The 15,508-nt window shown below is 47.8% G+C and overlaps 1 protein-coding gene across 3 annotated transcripts in view; it reads left to right on the top strand.

Moving 5' to 3' along the window:
- RAP1A (RAP1A, member of RAS oncogene family) overlaps window positions 1-4,654 on the top strand; it is a 70,903-nt gene extending 66,249 nt beyond the window's left edge. For all 3 annotated transcript variants that reach the window (XM_055312503.1, XM_055312504.1, XM_055312505.1), the window contains 2 exons: window positions 790-905; window positions 3,967-4,654. In XM_055312503.1, coding sequence (XP_055168478.1) covers window positions 790-876 — 87 coding nt within the window. In that variant the 3' untranslated portion in view covers window positions 877-905; window positions 3,967-4,654. The remainder of the gene's footprint in view (window positions 1-789; window positions 906-3,966) is intronic.
- The last annotated feature ends 10,854 nt before the right edge of the window (window positions 4,655-15,508 follow it).

Genomic DNA, 15,508 nt, shown 5'->3' with positions numbered 1-15,508 from the left:
TGTTAAGTTTGATTTTTTTTTTTTAAGATTTATTTATTTAAGAGAGAAAGCGCATGTGCTTGTGAACAAGGGGAGGGACAGAAGGCAAGGGAGAGGGAAATAAGCAGACTCCCTGCTGAGCGGGGAGCCCATGGTGGGGCTCCATCCCAGGACTTTTAGATCATGACCTGAGCCAAAATCAAGAGTCGGGCACTTAACCAACTGAGCCACCCAGGTGCCCAAGTTTGACATTTTTAAAAAGTAGAATAAATGTGAAGATTCAATGTGAACATTAACTATTATTCCCTTAATAATTAATGTATTGAAGCATAGAAGATTCCATGAAGACTGTAACTTCACTGCCTTGTTTTTTACTACTCATTTTTTTCTTGATACTGAATATCTAAGAGCAGGTGTATTTCCTTCATGGTAAATTGGTAAGTCCTGCTTTACCCTGAGAGTCACGTGGGGCTTCTAAGAAACCTGCTGTTAGGGATCCCTGGGTGGCGCAGCGGTTTAGCGCCTGCCTTTGGCCCAGGGCGCGATCCTGGAGACCCAGGATCGAATCCCACATCGGGCCCCGGTGCATGGAGCCTGCTGCTCCCTCTGCCTGTGTCTCTGCCTCTCTCTCTTTTTCTGTGTGACTATCATAAATAAATAAAAATTAAAAAAAAAAAAAGAAACCTGCTGTTAAAGCAGTATTATATAGATCCAAGGGCAGAATCCCATTGAACAGAACCAGGATGGTTTTGTGGAGCAAGATCTCAAATGTTTGTTGAATAAGACATTTTTTCTCTTGTTTTTATTTAGATATTTTATGACCTTGTCAGACAGATAAATAGAAAAACGCCAGTGGAAAAGAAGAAGCCTAAAAAGAAATCATGTCTGCTGCTTTAGACTTACAGTAAGCAGCAGCTCTGAGCCAGGTAAGATACTGAAAGCAGAACAAATGCCGTTCTCATACTCTTATTTTGGGCTTTCCCCAGCCCTAACCACTTCCCATTTCACCTTTTGGGGTATTTCCAGGTTTCTGTATCTTGTGAACGTGATTGATATATGGCTTGTAGATATGTTCCTCTGTTGATAATTTGTCTTTCTCCCCATAAGATTGTAAGGTGTTTGAGGGCAAGGACCATGTGTGCTCATATGTGCTTTATTCACCCTGTGTCCCTAGTGCCAAGTACAGAATGGGTTTTCAAAAAATAGTGGTTGAATAAATGGAATGCCTTCTAGGGTCATTCCTAAATTCATGCCCAATTAAAGTGAAATATGGTTTATCTGAAACAAAATGCTTAAGTGCACATTTTGATGCATTATTTAAAAATGAACACACCTGTGCGTATCAATCACAGTCTTTCCTCCCCTCAATGTAACCCTTGCTCTGATTGTTAACACAATTAGTTTTGCCTCTCTTTGAACTTAACATTAACAAATACAGGTATTGTGTCTGGCACCTTTTAGTCAAAAATAAGTTTTCCAGAATTCTCCTTATTGCATATAGCAGTTCATTTTTATGTTCATTTTTACAGTACATGACTGTACTGGCAATATTTTTATATATTCTGCTATTGATGGACATTTGGGTTGAAGAACTGATGGGGTAATTCTGCACATTCTTGCATGAGTATGCACATGTGCATCATTTTTATTTGATGAATACCTAGGAATGAAATGGCCAGACTGTATATTATATGGATAGTTTTAGTAGATACTGTTAAAAAAGTTTTTCAAGGTAGTTGTACCAGTTTACACACCTACTAGCAGCTTTATAAGTTCTGCATCCTCTCCAAAATTGGTATTGCCAGTCTTTTTAACTCAAGCCATTCTTCTGGGTATGTGGTACTATGTTATGGTAGTCATTTCCTCTTGGGTATAGGTTGGCTTTTTTGAAATGTTTTGTCTACAGGCTTCTAAGTAGTAGTTGACCTTAAGTACCATTTAAATTTTCATTAAAGTGAACCTGTTGGAGGGAAATTAGTGGCAGCATTAAAGTTGCCTATCAAGTGAGAAACCAGGTGCTGAGGGACCATTTGTTTGTTTTCCTCTAATTATATATATTAAATCCCCTAAACAATTACTACTTATCTTCATAAGCTCTATAAACTATACCATAAAGGAATATTTTCATGAAGTTGTTTTATGATGTATTTTGATGCTGGTTATGTGCATATTACTAATCTTGGTCGGGTTAGAGGAAAGTCTACTTTTACCACTGGAGAGTTGGTTACACTAAGTCTTCTAAGTCTCTTGGGTCCTTTGAGCAGATTACCTCTTCCAGAGCACCAAATTAACTAATAAGTGCTTCCTTAGAGACTTGGATGAATCTCTCTCTCCAGGGAAACAACTGAGTAATTGTACCCCCCCCCCTTTAATTTAGTCTAATTTAATTTAATTTTTTTGGTACCTCCTTTTTAAATAAAGGTCAAGGAAATTGGGCAGAAAGCATGGGGTTGCCTCTGGTTGGATTTAGGAAAGATATAGCGTCTGGTCTAATGTTTGCTTTAGGCTTTTAGTGAAATCTTGATTCAATAACTATAAATCGTTAGCTCCCTGAAGATGATTATTTTAAAATTTGCTGGTGTGTTTGTTTAGGTAAGGGTGCAAAGGTAAGGAAAATAGGACTCCAGTTCCTATTCTGAACTAAATCATTTAGCTCTCTTATAGGTAACTGTCTCGTTGATGCTATTACCTTAGCTGACCCTAGTTTAATTTCCAGTTCTGTAGAAAATGTTTTAGCCTGTTTAAAGGAAGAGGTGCCATCTCCTGGCCTGTTGTGAAAATTCATTCATATACAACCTGCAGTGTGTTGTGGCTTTACCTGAGAGATTAATCTTGGCCTACATCCAGAAATAAGACTTTCATCCTGGCTGTGTAAATTCTTAGGTTCTGATATGTAATTCAGCCCAACAATATATTTAATACGTCACCTGAGATCTCCGTGGATGCTTGAAAATACTAAATAAGTCAGAATACTTGGCAGAGCAGAGAAATCATAGAGTGATTATAGACTGGAAGTGCCATGTTGATCCCACTTGAAAAGTACTGGAATGGGGAATAAATTTAAATAGCTATATTTATTTGAGTAAGAGTACATGAACCTTGAGGGCAGTTTATCTGACCTTATCCTTTAAGCAAGACTGTATTGAAACATGTTAATCTCTTTCCAGTATGTCCCACTTCTAAAGAGGAGAGAAATTCATCTTCAGGAAATTCTTCCTTTAACCTAATTCTTTTCTGCTGAGTAATACAACTAACTTGGAGTCTTCTGCCCTTGCCTATGGGGGTCAGCTCTTTCTGTGTCGTGTTTTCAGGTCCTAACTTGTGTTAGAAGTGGTAATCCAAGGGCCACCTGCGTGGCTCAGTCAGTTAAGTGTCTGACTCTTGGTTTCGGCTCAGGTCCTGATGATCTCCAGGTTAGGAGATGGAGCCGCCTCCCGCCCCACCCCCCAGACAAGCCCTGTATCACGCTCCCTGCTCAGTGCCAAGTCTGCTCAAGGGTTTTTCTCTCTCCCTCCCCCTCTGCCCTTCCCCCCACTTGTGCTTGTTCTCTTTCTCTCTCAAATAAATAAATAAAATATATTTTTTAAAGAAGTGGTAATCTTAATATCATATAGTCCTGAAGTGGTTGGATAAGGATATTTTATATGCAGGTATCATTTCCTTTTTGGAAAAATAAGATAATGAGATAGAAATAATTACAGTTTTCCTTTTTACAGACAGGACTGTCAGATTGTGAAATTAATAAAACCATTTTTAAATGTTTTTAAAAGTTTAAAATAGCCTTGTTACTGATAGCTGTTTGGTATAATTTCATTGTCTAGTAACAATCGGCTGAAATCATTTCTTTCTATATGATTATCTGCTTGTTCACTACCATCTTCTGACATCAAGAGATTAACTGTATATGTGTGTGTGTGTGTGTATATTACATGTTTATTTATTTTTACATATGTATATATATTTAAATATATCTATTCGATGTTCTAGATTACAGGAATGAAGAACTGTTGCCTAATTGGGAAGTGCCAGCATTCCAGACTTCAAAAATTAAATCTGAAGAGGCTTCTCCTGTTTTATATATTATGTGAAGAATTTAAATCTTATATTGGTTTGCACAAATTCCCTGGAGAAAAAAAATTGCTCTGTGTATATCTCTTGGAAAATAAGACAATAGTATTTCTCCTTTGCAATAGCAGTTATAACAGATGTGAAAATAAATATACTTGACTCTAATATGATTATACAAAAGAGCATGGATACATTTCAAATGTTAGATATTGCTACTATAATCAAATGATTTCATATTGACCTTTTTATCATGATTCCTCCCTGTCAAGCACTAAAAGTTGAACCATTATACTTTATATCTGTAATGATATAGATTATGAAATTTCTCCTCAAACTCATTGCAGCAGATAACTTTTTGAGTCATTGACTTCATTTTATATTTAAAAAATTATGAAATATCATTCTGTCATTATATTCTAATTAAAATTGTGCATAATGCTTTGGAAAAATGGGTCTTTTATAGGAAAAAAAACTGGGATAACTGATTTCTATGGCTTTCAAAGCTAAAATATATAATATACTTAACCAACTCTAATATTGCTTCTTGTGTTTTACTGTCAGATTAAATTACAGCTTTTATGGATGATTAAATTTTAGTACATTTTCATTTGGTTTTGTGTGTTTTTGTTGTTTATAGATTTAAGACTTTTATTTTATCATGGCCACATTTTTTTTAAGTGCAACTGTAGCTCCTTTCTGCCTGGTACTTACAGAACACTTGGCTTTAAACCCCTAAGTGTTTAAATCACCTAATTGGTGATTTCTTTGAGAACAGACCTCATGCTTTCTGTTCTAGATGTATTTATTCCTACTATACAGCAAACTACATCAGACTACATAGAATAGTTTTGTATATTCTCTCTTGATCTTATAGATTGTATCTTATTGAATAAAATATCCCACTGTATTATTTTTATATGTAAAAATAAGTTTAATACTGTATTAGGGGTTAACTTTACTATTTCAAATCTTCCACAGCTTGTAATTTCACCAAGGGAATCCTTTGGTCATTGTTAATTTGTTGGGTGTAAGCCCACCAACAAAATGTTATGTAAAAAATTTTCAAACTTACTTTATAATAGATTGAAGAATTTGAGAGAAGTGAGAAAAAGTGAAAAAGCGTATAAAGAATGTGTTGGTTACTTTTGCTTCGACTATGTATGAAGTAGTATGGTAGACATAGTATGGAAAAGATTGCTAAGTTAAAATTGTAGCTGGCTATTCAGTGGTGCTTTCTTTTCCTTCCCAGTTGTTTTTCTTTACAAAGATGGCGCTTAATGAGGACATGGATCTGGGGTATCGATGTGACTTACATGTTCTCCATAGAGGTAGAGCAGAACAGCTTGTCGGCCAGTTGAGTGCTGGCGACGGAAAGAAACAAGCTGAGAAAACCCTGTGCCTTGTCCCTGAATACTGAAAAGGAGACTAGTCCTAGAAAGTCTACATCACTGCTCAGGGATCTAGATATTGTCTCATTGCAACTAGGTGTGAAGTAGTGTTCATGCCTTGCTGAGACTTTCCAGGAATGTGGTCAGGCCATCGGTTACTAAATTGAGATTTAGGAATAAGATTTCAAATGTAAGCTCTGACCAACCTGAGAAAATGTTAAAATATTGTTTAAAAAAATGGAAATTGTATTCTTTTGAGTTTCTAATAAATTTAGTTAACTAATACTTTCCTTCTACTGATCCAGTTACACATATGTCTGGGATTGAGGGGCCAAAAATCTAATAAATGCAACAATTTTTTTAAATTAAAATAAGTAAGTGAAGCATTAAGGCCAGTCCAGGTCAAGGTGGCATATTTTAAGGTCCTCTACAGCCATTCTGCTTGAAAACTCACCTCTCAGACATTCCTTTGGACTTAAAGTCATAGACAAACATCACACATTAGTAAAAGTTGCTAAATATTACCTGTTACATCTGTGACATAGGCTGTGTGGTTACTTGCCAGATAGGTTAGAAATCATTAAATAACAGTAACTCCCAAGTTACAATATGATGGATTAACAGCATCAATTTGTCCTCAGTTTGAGAGCATGATGGGGAGAATGACAGTGCTGGATTCCTTTGTCATGTCTCACACAGTCCACTTGGGATACAGCAGAAATGTGAAGAGACACGCCCTGTGGGGCACAGCAGTATGCAGGGCAGGACCCACTGAAGTCAGGGAGATGTGTTACTATCCCAAGGAAATCTGCCACTGCTGAGGGAGGTGGAAAGGTGGCCTGTCAGAAAGGGAGGTGGGCCTGCTTCCATTGATCCCTGTGTGGATTCTGTAGTCTTGGCTCCAGAGGGGAGCCTGCCCAAAAATAACATGTATTTGATGTATTTTTTTATGGCTGAAAAGTCCAAAAGCTCTCAAGGATATGATATATGAACCTCATACTATATGATAAATATCTAAGAACTGACACCATGTTCATATCTGTGACTCTTTAAGTATGAGTGACCTAGAATTTAGAGGAGGCTTGATGTCACAGTTGATAATTCTTTTCCCCACTAAAACACAGATGACTTTAGAGGCTTACTAGTCGTGCCCCAAACAATCTAGTTTTAGAGACTAACAGTAAATACGCAAGTTATGATTTTAGCCTCCATCAGGGGGAGCTTTGGTACCAAATACTTCTACTGGTATTTAAGGAATAGGATGGAGCCAGTCCATCTGTTCTTATCAATAAACACTGCTTGCTTCACAAAGAGGCATAAAGGCCTTTCCTCAAAAGTTTGCAATCTACCGGGCAGGAAAGATAGGTAAGAAGTTCATCAGAGGTATGAAAATACTGTAATTTGTTAAACTGTAGGCACAGAGTTCTCTTAGGAATGTTTGGAGAAATACGGGTGTTGTTGGTCTGTTACTCTCTTTTTCCCCTACGGCTTTAAATCTTCTCTTCCTGGCCTCTTGATCTGCCATCATAACTGACCACCTTTTACCCCTCAGTGAGACAGTCCGTTTCTTTGAAGTTAGAATGTACTTGGGAAAAGTTAGCCCTTGGGAAGGTCCTAGTCTTTATTTTATTACCAGCATTATTAAGACAGGTTATGTGGGCTGGAGCCAGTTCTCTCCACATAGGAACATTCTTCATTATCTGGACCTGCCCAATTTCAAATATTTTGTCTCATTTTCCTCATTAGGTACACATATATTTGTCAGTTCATGTATCTGATTTGTTTTTAGGATTGAGGGACAGAAAGAAGGATTACCTCAGTATTTTCCTTGGTAAGCAGTCACAGTAGAATGCTAAAAGACATAAAATACGCTCTTATAAGTTATATGTATGTGGTGAAACCAAAGTGTGAAGAGATTGCCTGGTATTTGAAGGAGGAAAATAGCTCATAAAATAACCTTTTGTTTTATTTGGGTCTTTTATTTATTTAAGGTGCTACTTAAATGTGTATTAAAATAGCCCTCCTTGACTCAGCCCCCAACTTAAAAGGGCAGAGTGGTTTGGGTACTTGTCTAGGATCTGGAAAAATCCCATCTTGTACAGGGAAGGAAATGAATGTGAGCTTTGAGGTAGTCTAACCACCAAGCTTTTAGTATTTCTATCCCACCAAAATGGAAAAAAATGCAAGGTATTCTTGGAAACATAGTACAGATATTACATTGAATATGCTTTTTTTTCTTTACTGCAGTTTCCTCTTGGGCTTGCTGAATGCTCAGTCCATTTATTTAATGCCATGTCTTGCTAAAATATTCTTGTTGAGAACAGCTGGAGACTTTGAACTGGATGCCTAGTTCTGTTTTCAGAGAAGGCAACATGGATTCTGCTTTGCAGACCTTAAGAAGGGCTTTGAAAGGAAATTGGGATATATTTCTCTGGTTTTTCAAGAAGAAGCCTCCTGTGGTTCTGGGCTTAAGGTATGACATACATTTCCTGCTAATTGCTTCTCTTAAGCATGGGCAGGGCTGTTCCTCTTGAGGAAAAACCTTAATAAACCTTCTTGGGGTTTTTTTTTTTTAAAGATTTTATTTATTCATGAGAGAGACAGAGGCAGAGACACAGGCAGAGGGAGAAGCAGGGAGCCCGATGCAGGACTCGATCCCAGGTCTCCAGGATCACACCCTGGGCTGAAGGCGGGGCCAAACCGCTGAGCTGAGGCTGCCCAAACCTTGTTTTAAGCAGTGATGTGACTCTTATTTTGAACAATTGTTTTATATTTTTATATATATATATAAATATATTTTATATATTTTATGTATATATATATATTTTTTTGTGGTAAAGCTTAACCATGCACAAGTTCTTGTGCTTACTTTTAACCACGTAAAAATTCTTGTAGGGCATAGAAAGCAGATGATCCTTAGAGGCCCTTCAGTAAATAGATGTGTCTGCTCTATACCCTGTGCTTATCTGCACGTTGGGGATAGAGCAGTGAATAATACAAAATAAAATATTTTCTCTTGTGGAATCTTTGGCAGAGACAGGAAATGTTGCGCACGGGCATGTGCATATGTGTGCACAATGAAGAGTGCTGTGGAGAAGAGTTAGGAGTGCTGGGTGGAGAGAATGTTGCCTAAGTTGCTGTTTGCGTAAATATCTGAAATGTGCAGCCCACACAACTACCTTCTGTGGCTTGGAAAGGGTCTGCAAATGCCATGAAGTAGACGTGTGCCCACATGTTGAAGTGCTAGCATTGGCTGCCTGGGGTCCACAGAAGGGATTTCAACAAAGGGTAGAGAGAACATGATCTGACTCAACCTCTCATCAGGATACTAGGGCTGCTGAGTTGAGAATAGCCTGTGGAGGGGCAAGGGAGGAAACAGAAACTGGTTAGGAGAAAGCAGAGCCAGCAGAACCTCCCAACTCGAGTGTGAGAGAGAGCAGTCAAGGATGACTCCCAAGATTTTTTGCCAGTAATCAAGATAGCAAAGATTATGGCAGGAGCAAGTCCAGGGGTTCCGTCTTGGACATACCAAGGGTTAGGAATGGGTTGGGTTCTAGACTTGCGCCGAAGGTGTCTGGCAGTGTCTGGAATTGAGATGAAGAGATCCCGAAGGGAGATTCACAGTGAACATTGAAGAACGTGGGGCTGAGTAGGACCCCTAGTGTTGGTTGTAGATAGAGAAGTCCAGGGACTCGGTCACCAGGTTGGGAGGTAGAGAGGAATTGGCAAAGGAGAATGTGAAGCTCACTCTGGTGACCTCGATGGACGTCAGTGGAAGGGTAGGGGGCACTGGAGACATGAGGTGTGGGCATGTGTGGGTGCTCTAATGGGAGTGGGCCACCCAGGAGGCCTGCGAGATGGAATCCTAGCATTCAGCACAGGGGCTGAGCTGGAGAGCAGCGGCTGAGGAAAGGCAGTGGTGGGGTTGTAGAAACTGGGAGGGCACAAAAACCTAATAAGAAGCTCCGTAAAGAGGTGTGGTACAGAGTAGTAGGGGCGGAGGGACCGATACTTTCTGCTCTGGGAGAGCCCAAGTGCTTCAGGGACGGGAGCTCCAACTAAGCCTTAGGGGATAGAATTTCAGTAGGGGAGAGTGGGGAAGAGTGTCACGGGTGGACGGGAGCAAGAAGTTGGCATTAGTGTGGGAGTGATGGGCCAGGGAGTGGCGTGGGGCCGCCCTGCGGCAGGCCTGGAAACAGTGTGTGGTCAGGTGAGCTAGGAGTGCAGGGCCTGCCGCTCACCCAGGGCCACAGAGAAAGTCTGGATGGGGACATTGCAGAAGGGATCAAAGACGGGTGTAGGGGTGACTCCCCGTGGATGATGGTCTTTCCAGTCTTCATGTCCCCCTTTCTCTAATGAAGATGATCCGAGTCCATGGTCACCATCATCCTCAAACCAAAGCTCAGTTTAGAAGGGAGCCAGCCTTAATACTCCAGCGCCCAAAGGTGCTAGAAAGGATAGAGGTGAGAAATCTTTGTTCACTCCCTGCTCTGCTTTACCTGACACAGTTCTGCTCCCCTTAGACCTCTGGCACCTCGAGGGCACACGGCAACCTCCCAAGTTTTCTTCTCCCGGCTCTTCTCCCGGCTCTCAACTTCGCAGTGTGACAGCAGCCTCTGGCCCCCAGCCATCCCCGGGCATCCACCGTGGTGACTGGGGAGTCTCCTAAGGGGGCTTCAGTCCACCCTGTTGGGCAGCTGCCAGCTTTCCCATCAAGGTCCATCATCCAGGCCTTCCCGCGTTAGGGGGAAGAAAGGCACAGGCCACACTGTAGCCCCTTGCATCACCAGTGTCCCCAGTTGGGTGGGTGGCCACTGAGACTAAGGGGATGCTAACTAAGCACACACCCCTTCCCACTAGGGCAAACAGGCTCGGGGGAGGGGAGGCTACATCTGGCAAAGTTTATGGAAGATACTTGATCCCCACACTCCCCACAGGGTCCCAAGGCCAGAGGATGTGGATTCTTTGGGCCCTTGAAATCTCTGATGCAGAGTGTAACCCCTTATTTTCTTCCCCTTGCCATATAAATGGACTTAATAGATGCTCTAGAACCTCGGACCAGAGAGTCTAAGGCCCGTCTAAGCCCTTCTGGCCCGGTGCTCTCTGGGACAGTGAGCAGGTTCCTGGCTTCAAGTGAGTGCTCACACGCAGGTTCCCAGCCTGAGGCCACTTAGGGATCCTGGTGCTACACTTGGAGGACTCTCTGTTGCTCTTTCTTCAAAAAAAATGTGCCTGATACTGTCCTCTTTCCCACCACTTGTTCACAAATGGCCACAAATGCCGCGGTGAGGGCAGCTCCGTCGCTACGAAACAATGCCTGGAGTGTGGCCAGGAGCAGGCTGGGTAGGGAGTTTGAACACCCAATTCGTGACTTCCTTCCTGTTACCCCGCCCAGGCCGACCCTTCACAGTCACAGTCGGGGAAGGAGAGGTGAGCAGACTCAATGTCCCCAAGAGAGGTGGTGGTCCCTGGCCATGCAGGTCAGGAAACACTCCCGGGGAGGGTCAGCCGTCAGCGCCCAACTGGACAAGGACACAAGCCAGGTCACCAAGGCCAGTGGAGACAGAGCAGGCAGAAACAGGGACAGTTTGGAGGCCGGGGGGAGAGCGATGGGGACCCATTTGAGACGGAGCAGGCCTGGGAGAGCAGGGGCGGCAGTGGCCATCTGAGGACCCAAGCTCTGGGCAGCCTGATGACACTGAGGCGTGAGAACAGAACCGGCCTGGGAGGCTTGGATGGCGACGCCAAAGGGACAGGTGGCAGACAGAGACTGCACGACAGCTTGGGGACGGGCTAGGAACAGGGTTTGTCGGCTGTCCTGACAGTGGGCCCGGGAGCAGCTGGGGTGGCCCTGACCACGGCCTTCCTGGCTCAGGGGCCCAGCAACTAGAGGTCACAGTCACCCCGAGAGCCCTGTGCTCAGTGCTGGAGATACGGACATGGTGAGTTGTGGAGCCCTTGCCACCCCAGAGGTGCCCCTGCTTACAGAGGAAGACCTGTGGTTGGGCCTACAGGTGCGAGGCCCAGGGAGGGTCTCACAGAGGAGGTGCCCTTTAACCAGCCCTGAAAGCCCAATAAGTAGCCAGTCTGAGGCCACGGGAAACCTGGGGTCTCTGAGAATAGCTAATGGAAAGACCTCGAGGCCAAAAGGCCAGGCCTGGGGCCTTGGGTGCACCTCCCTGGAGGCTGTAGGAGCAGCTGACGGCTGTCGGGGCAGGCCAGGCCAGGTGAGAGGAGTCCCAGTGCCTTGAAGACATTGCCTCCCCTCCCTGCTTGCCCCATGGGCAGCATTTCCTGGAGGCTGCAGCCTGGAGGAGGTGAGCAGAGCGAGGGCAGAGCCACTAACAGGAGGACAGAACCTGACCTTCCCTGGAGGAAGACACCTTCCCCCACCAGCAGTGCAGCTGTGGGGGAGGGGCAGTGGCACCTGCTGGGTCGGAACCAGAACTTCCCCTCCGCAAGCAGGTGGAGGCTGCTGGGCGGCAGGGAGAGGGGTAGGGGCAGGGAGAAGGGTGGTGGGGGGCAGCCCAGAGCTGGGCAGCAGAGCTGGAGACCCAGAGCATGCAGGAGGTGACTTCTGGAAAATGTCCCATAGGTCCTGGGAATGGGTCAGTCAAGCCTGGCAGGGGTGGGGGGTGGGGGGTGGGGAGTTGCAGATCCAGAGAGAACGGGTTCTGTGGGGTGGAAGCCTGAGGCCGTGGTAGCAGAGATCTGCCCCCTCCTGCCCCCTCCTGCTCTCCCCACCCCCCCTTGTCGCCTCCTGTTGCCCCTGCCCCCTCCTGCCCCCATGTACTCCCCCCTGCTCCCCTCACACCCCCAGCTCCCCGGCCCCCCACCACCTCCTGCTCCCCCTGCTCCCTCCCACCCCACCCATCTCCCCCCTGCCCCCCATCTTCACCGCCCCCCATCGCCTCCTGCCCCCTCCTTGCCCCCTCCTGCACCCAAGTTCACAGTCCCCTGCCAGACAGTTGCCCCAAGCACTGTGGTGCCAGGGGGCTCCCCACTCAGTGCCACACAGAGGCCTCTCTGACAGGGGACACAGGGGCCTTCAGAGGGACCGGGTGGAGGTGGTAGCGGGGCCAGCAGGAGGCAGACAAGGTGGGGGAGTTGGTGGAGGGGGGCGGGGAGTGTGACTGCCTCCAGGATGCCTGGCCGGCTCAGTCAGTGGAGCCTGCGACTCTGATCCCAGAGTCCTGAGTCCAAGCCTCACATCAGGTGTAAAGATTAGTTTAAGAATAAGAATAAAGCAAAATAAAACCACTACCCAGGGGGTGCCTGCAGTCTGAGGTCCTCAAAGGGCACCTGAGCCATGAGACCCCTGTGAGGGGCAGTCAGGGCACCTCCCACCCCATGGGGGTGGGGGTGGCGTGCACCCTAGTAGGACAGCCACGAGCACCTTTAGGCTGTCAGTCCCCAGGGTCACTGGGAGAGGTCGGGGGTGAGGTGCAGGGTGTGTGGGGGACTGCAGTGACCAAGGACCTTAGGAGCAGAGAGCAGAACAGGGAGGGCTGGACCGTCCCTGAAGCCTCACAACCTGGCTCATCTGACTCTCCAGGCCCTGCCGGGAGTGTGCGGGGCCTGCAGGGTGGCAGGAGGACTGCTGGGTGTGGGAGGGGTGGCAGGGCCACCTGGAGCACATCCTCGGCCACTGGGGTCCTCAGGCGTCATCTCTGAGCTCGGCCCCCCTGCTGCCTTCTCCCCCCACGCCACGTCATCCTCTACAAGAAAGTGTCAATTGTTGGCCATTTGGCAAATAACAGCCCAGCTGGGTTACATGTTCACAATGTACAAAACACCAGAGGGGAGACAGTAGAGACACCTGCTGTCTTCCCTGATCCCAGCCCCAGTCCAGGGAGCCCATCCAGCCAGTATACATTTTTTTTTTTTAACAGAGGAAGAAGAACTCAAGCTCTAATGAAAGTTTATATTATTTTTTTTTCCCTCGTGGTTTTGCTCTGGTTCACAGGGTCAGTGCCTGAACTGAAGGTCTGAGGTGCCGTGGAGAGCTTTTGCTGTGTTCTAGACTGTGTGCGTTACACCCTTTGAATCTTCAGAGCCTTGCCTTGTCCCCATGTCAGAGACCAGAAAACGGAGGAGTGGAGAGGTCAAGCAGCATACCGGAGCTGACAGGGACAGAAAGGGGTCGGTCTCACATCCTGTTTGACCCCAGATCCCGTGCTCATTCCATGGTCCTGGCAGGAGTGCCTTACCTGCTCCGGGTGGGGAAGGGGGAGGTGTCCCGCTGTGCACTGAGAGCCAGACCCCTGCCACCCAGAGGCACGAGCTGTGGAGGCCCTGCGGGGAGTGCTGCAACCTGGGCAAGCCAGGGGAGCATTCCCGAATATGGAGCAAGGGGAATGTAGTGGGGACGAAGCCCAACCCCAAGCGGGCCTCCGTTCCTCTGGGCAAGTCCAGGTTGGGCTCAACCTGAGGGGTGGGTGCCGGGACGCGCTCAAGGCGGGCTGCGGGTGTGGGGGGCTCCACGCAGCGAGGGTAGTGAAGGCGCCCCGCTTACTTGCGGGTCCTGATTGGCCGGAGAGTGAGCCCCAGGGGCCCAGTGAACCGTCCGTTCCCCTCTGCCCCCCTCCGCCCTCCGCAGCCCCGCCCCTGCGCTCCCCCGCAACACCTGGGGGGGCGGGGGGGGGCGGGCGAGGTCCCAGCGCCCGGGGGCACCCGGGGCACCACCCCCGCCGCGCAGGGATCAGCCCCTTCATCAGCCGCGCGTGGTTAACAGGGGAGGGGGCAGGTTTTGTCGTCGTTCCTCTTGGCTTCTGGAGCAGACGTGGCTACTCTGCGCAGCGCGGCGCAGCACGAGGCCGGGAGCCATCCGGTCGCTTCTCCCGACGTCTCCGCGGGAAGGGCCAGGCCCGGCCGCCGCCCCGGGCGAGATGCGGAGGGGTCGGAGCGTGCGGGCGCGGGCGCCTGTGCCTTCCGTGGGCAGAGGGCGCTCCCCCGGCCTTGCTCCGCCCCGGGAAGGCGAGCGTCCCCTCCCTCGGGTCCCTCTGGCTGACCCGCGGTTTAGGCGGCTGGCCCCGGACCCCTAGCGCTGGGAACCCCCTCGCCTTGCTGCCCGTAACTCCCGCAGAGCGCTCGGCCCCGGGAGGAGTTCCTGGAGGGAGCTGCGGGGGGGGGGGGGGCACACAAAACACAGGGTCCGGATGGGGGGCGGGGGTGGAGTGGCGGGATCGTCCCCCACTGGGATCCGGCGGCTGCACCACCGCCTGGTGGGAGGAACCCTCTCCCACATGCACACATGCTCACATGCACAGCACCGCCACCACCAGCAGCACCTCCACCAGCACCGCCACCACCAGCAGCACCGCCACCAGCACCAGCACCAGCACGTGGCAGCCGAAGCCAACGGGCCTTCACCCAGCACTGAAGTATCACCACGCCCTCCCTGGGGAGACAGAGAGGATGAGCAGGGGCTTGCTCCTCCAGAAAGGGCTGGCTCAGTCGGCAAACGGCAAACTCCGGGGAGGGCAGGAAGGCTGTTTTGCAGCCAGCCAATCCTGTTTCAAATCTTGTTCTTGCATGAGTCCGCGGGCTAATCTGGGCAGCCCTCAGGACCCCTATGAACCTCCACTGATCCACCAGGGAGACAACCCTTTCTAGGGTCAATCTAGAAAGGCCTGTTTTGCACACTGCCCGGCAAATAGCAAGCACTGAATAAATAAATTTAGCACCTTCCTTCCTGTGGCTCCCACCACCAAAGCATGAAACATCTACCATTTGGCGGAGGGGGGTCTGAGGGTGATGGAAGCCTCCTCCCTCCTCCAGCTTGGTCTCCAGGGCTCTGGAAGGCACAAAGAGCCTTCCTTGGGATTATTCTCCTCCAATTTGCCCTTAATGCTCTGAGGGCAGGAAGGCGGCCCGCACCTAACTGCAGTTGTCACCCCACCCCTATCAGGCAGAGGGGAGCTCAGTGGGGAGGGGGGTAGTGGAGACAGGGCGGTCTGTCCCCAGCCAGCAGCCGGCAGCGCAGGTGGGGCGGGAGGGCCCTGCGCTATAGGGCAGAGCCACCCCTGGCCCTTCCCTCCCCACCAGTTGGGGTCCGGTCTCCCAGGAGGTAC

Source organism: Nyctereutes procyonoides, unplaced genomic scaffold (genome assembly GCF_905146905.1).
Source record: "Nyctereutes procyonoides isolate TBG_1078 unplaced genomic scaffold, NYPRO_anot_genome, whole genome shotgun sequence".
NCBI classification, from domain to species: Eukaryota; Metazoa; Chordata; class Mammalia; order Carnivora; family Canidae; genus Nyctereutes; species Nyctereutes procyonoides.
The sequence above is the reverse complement of the archived record's forward strand: the minus strand, read 5'-3'. Positions and strand labels throughout refer to the sequence as shown.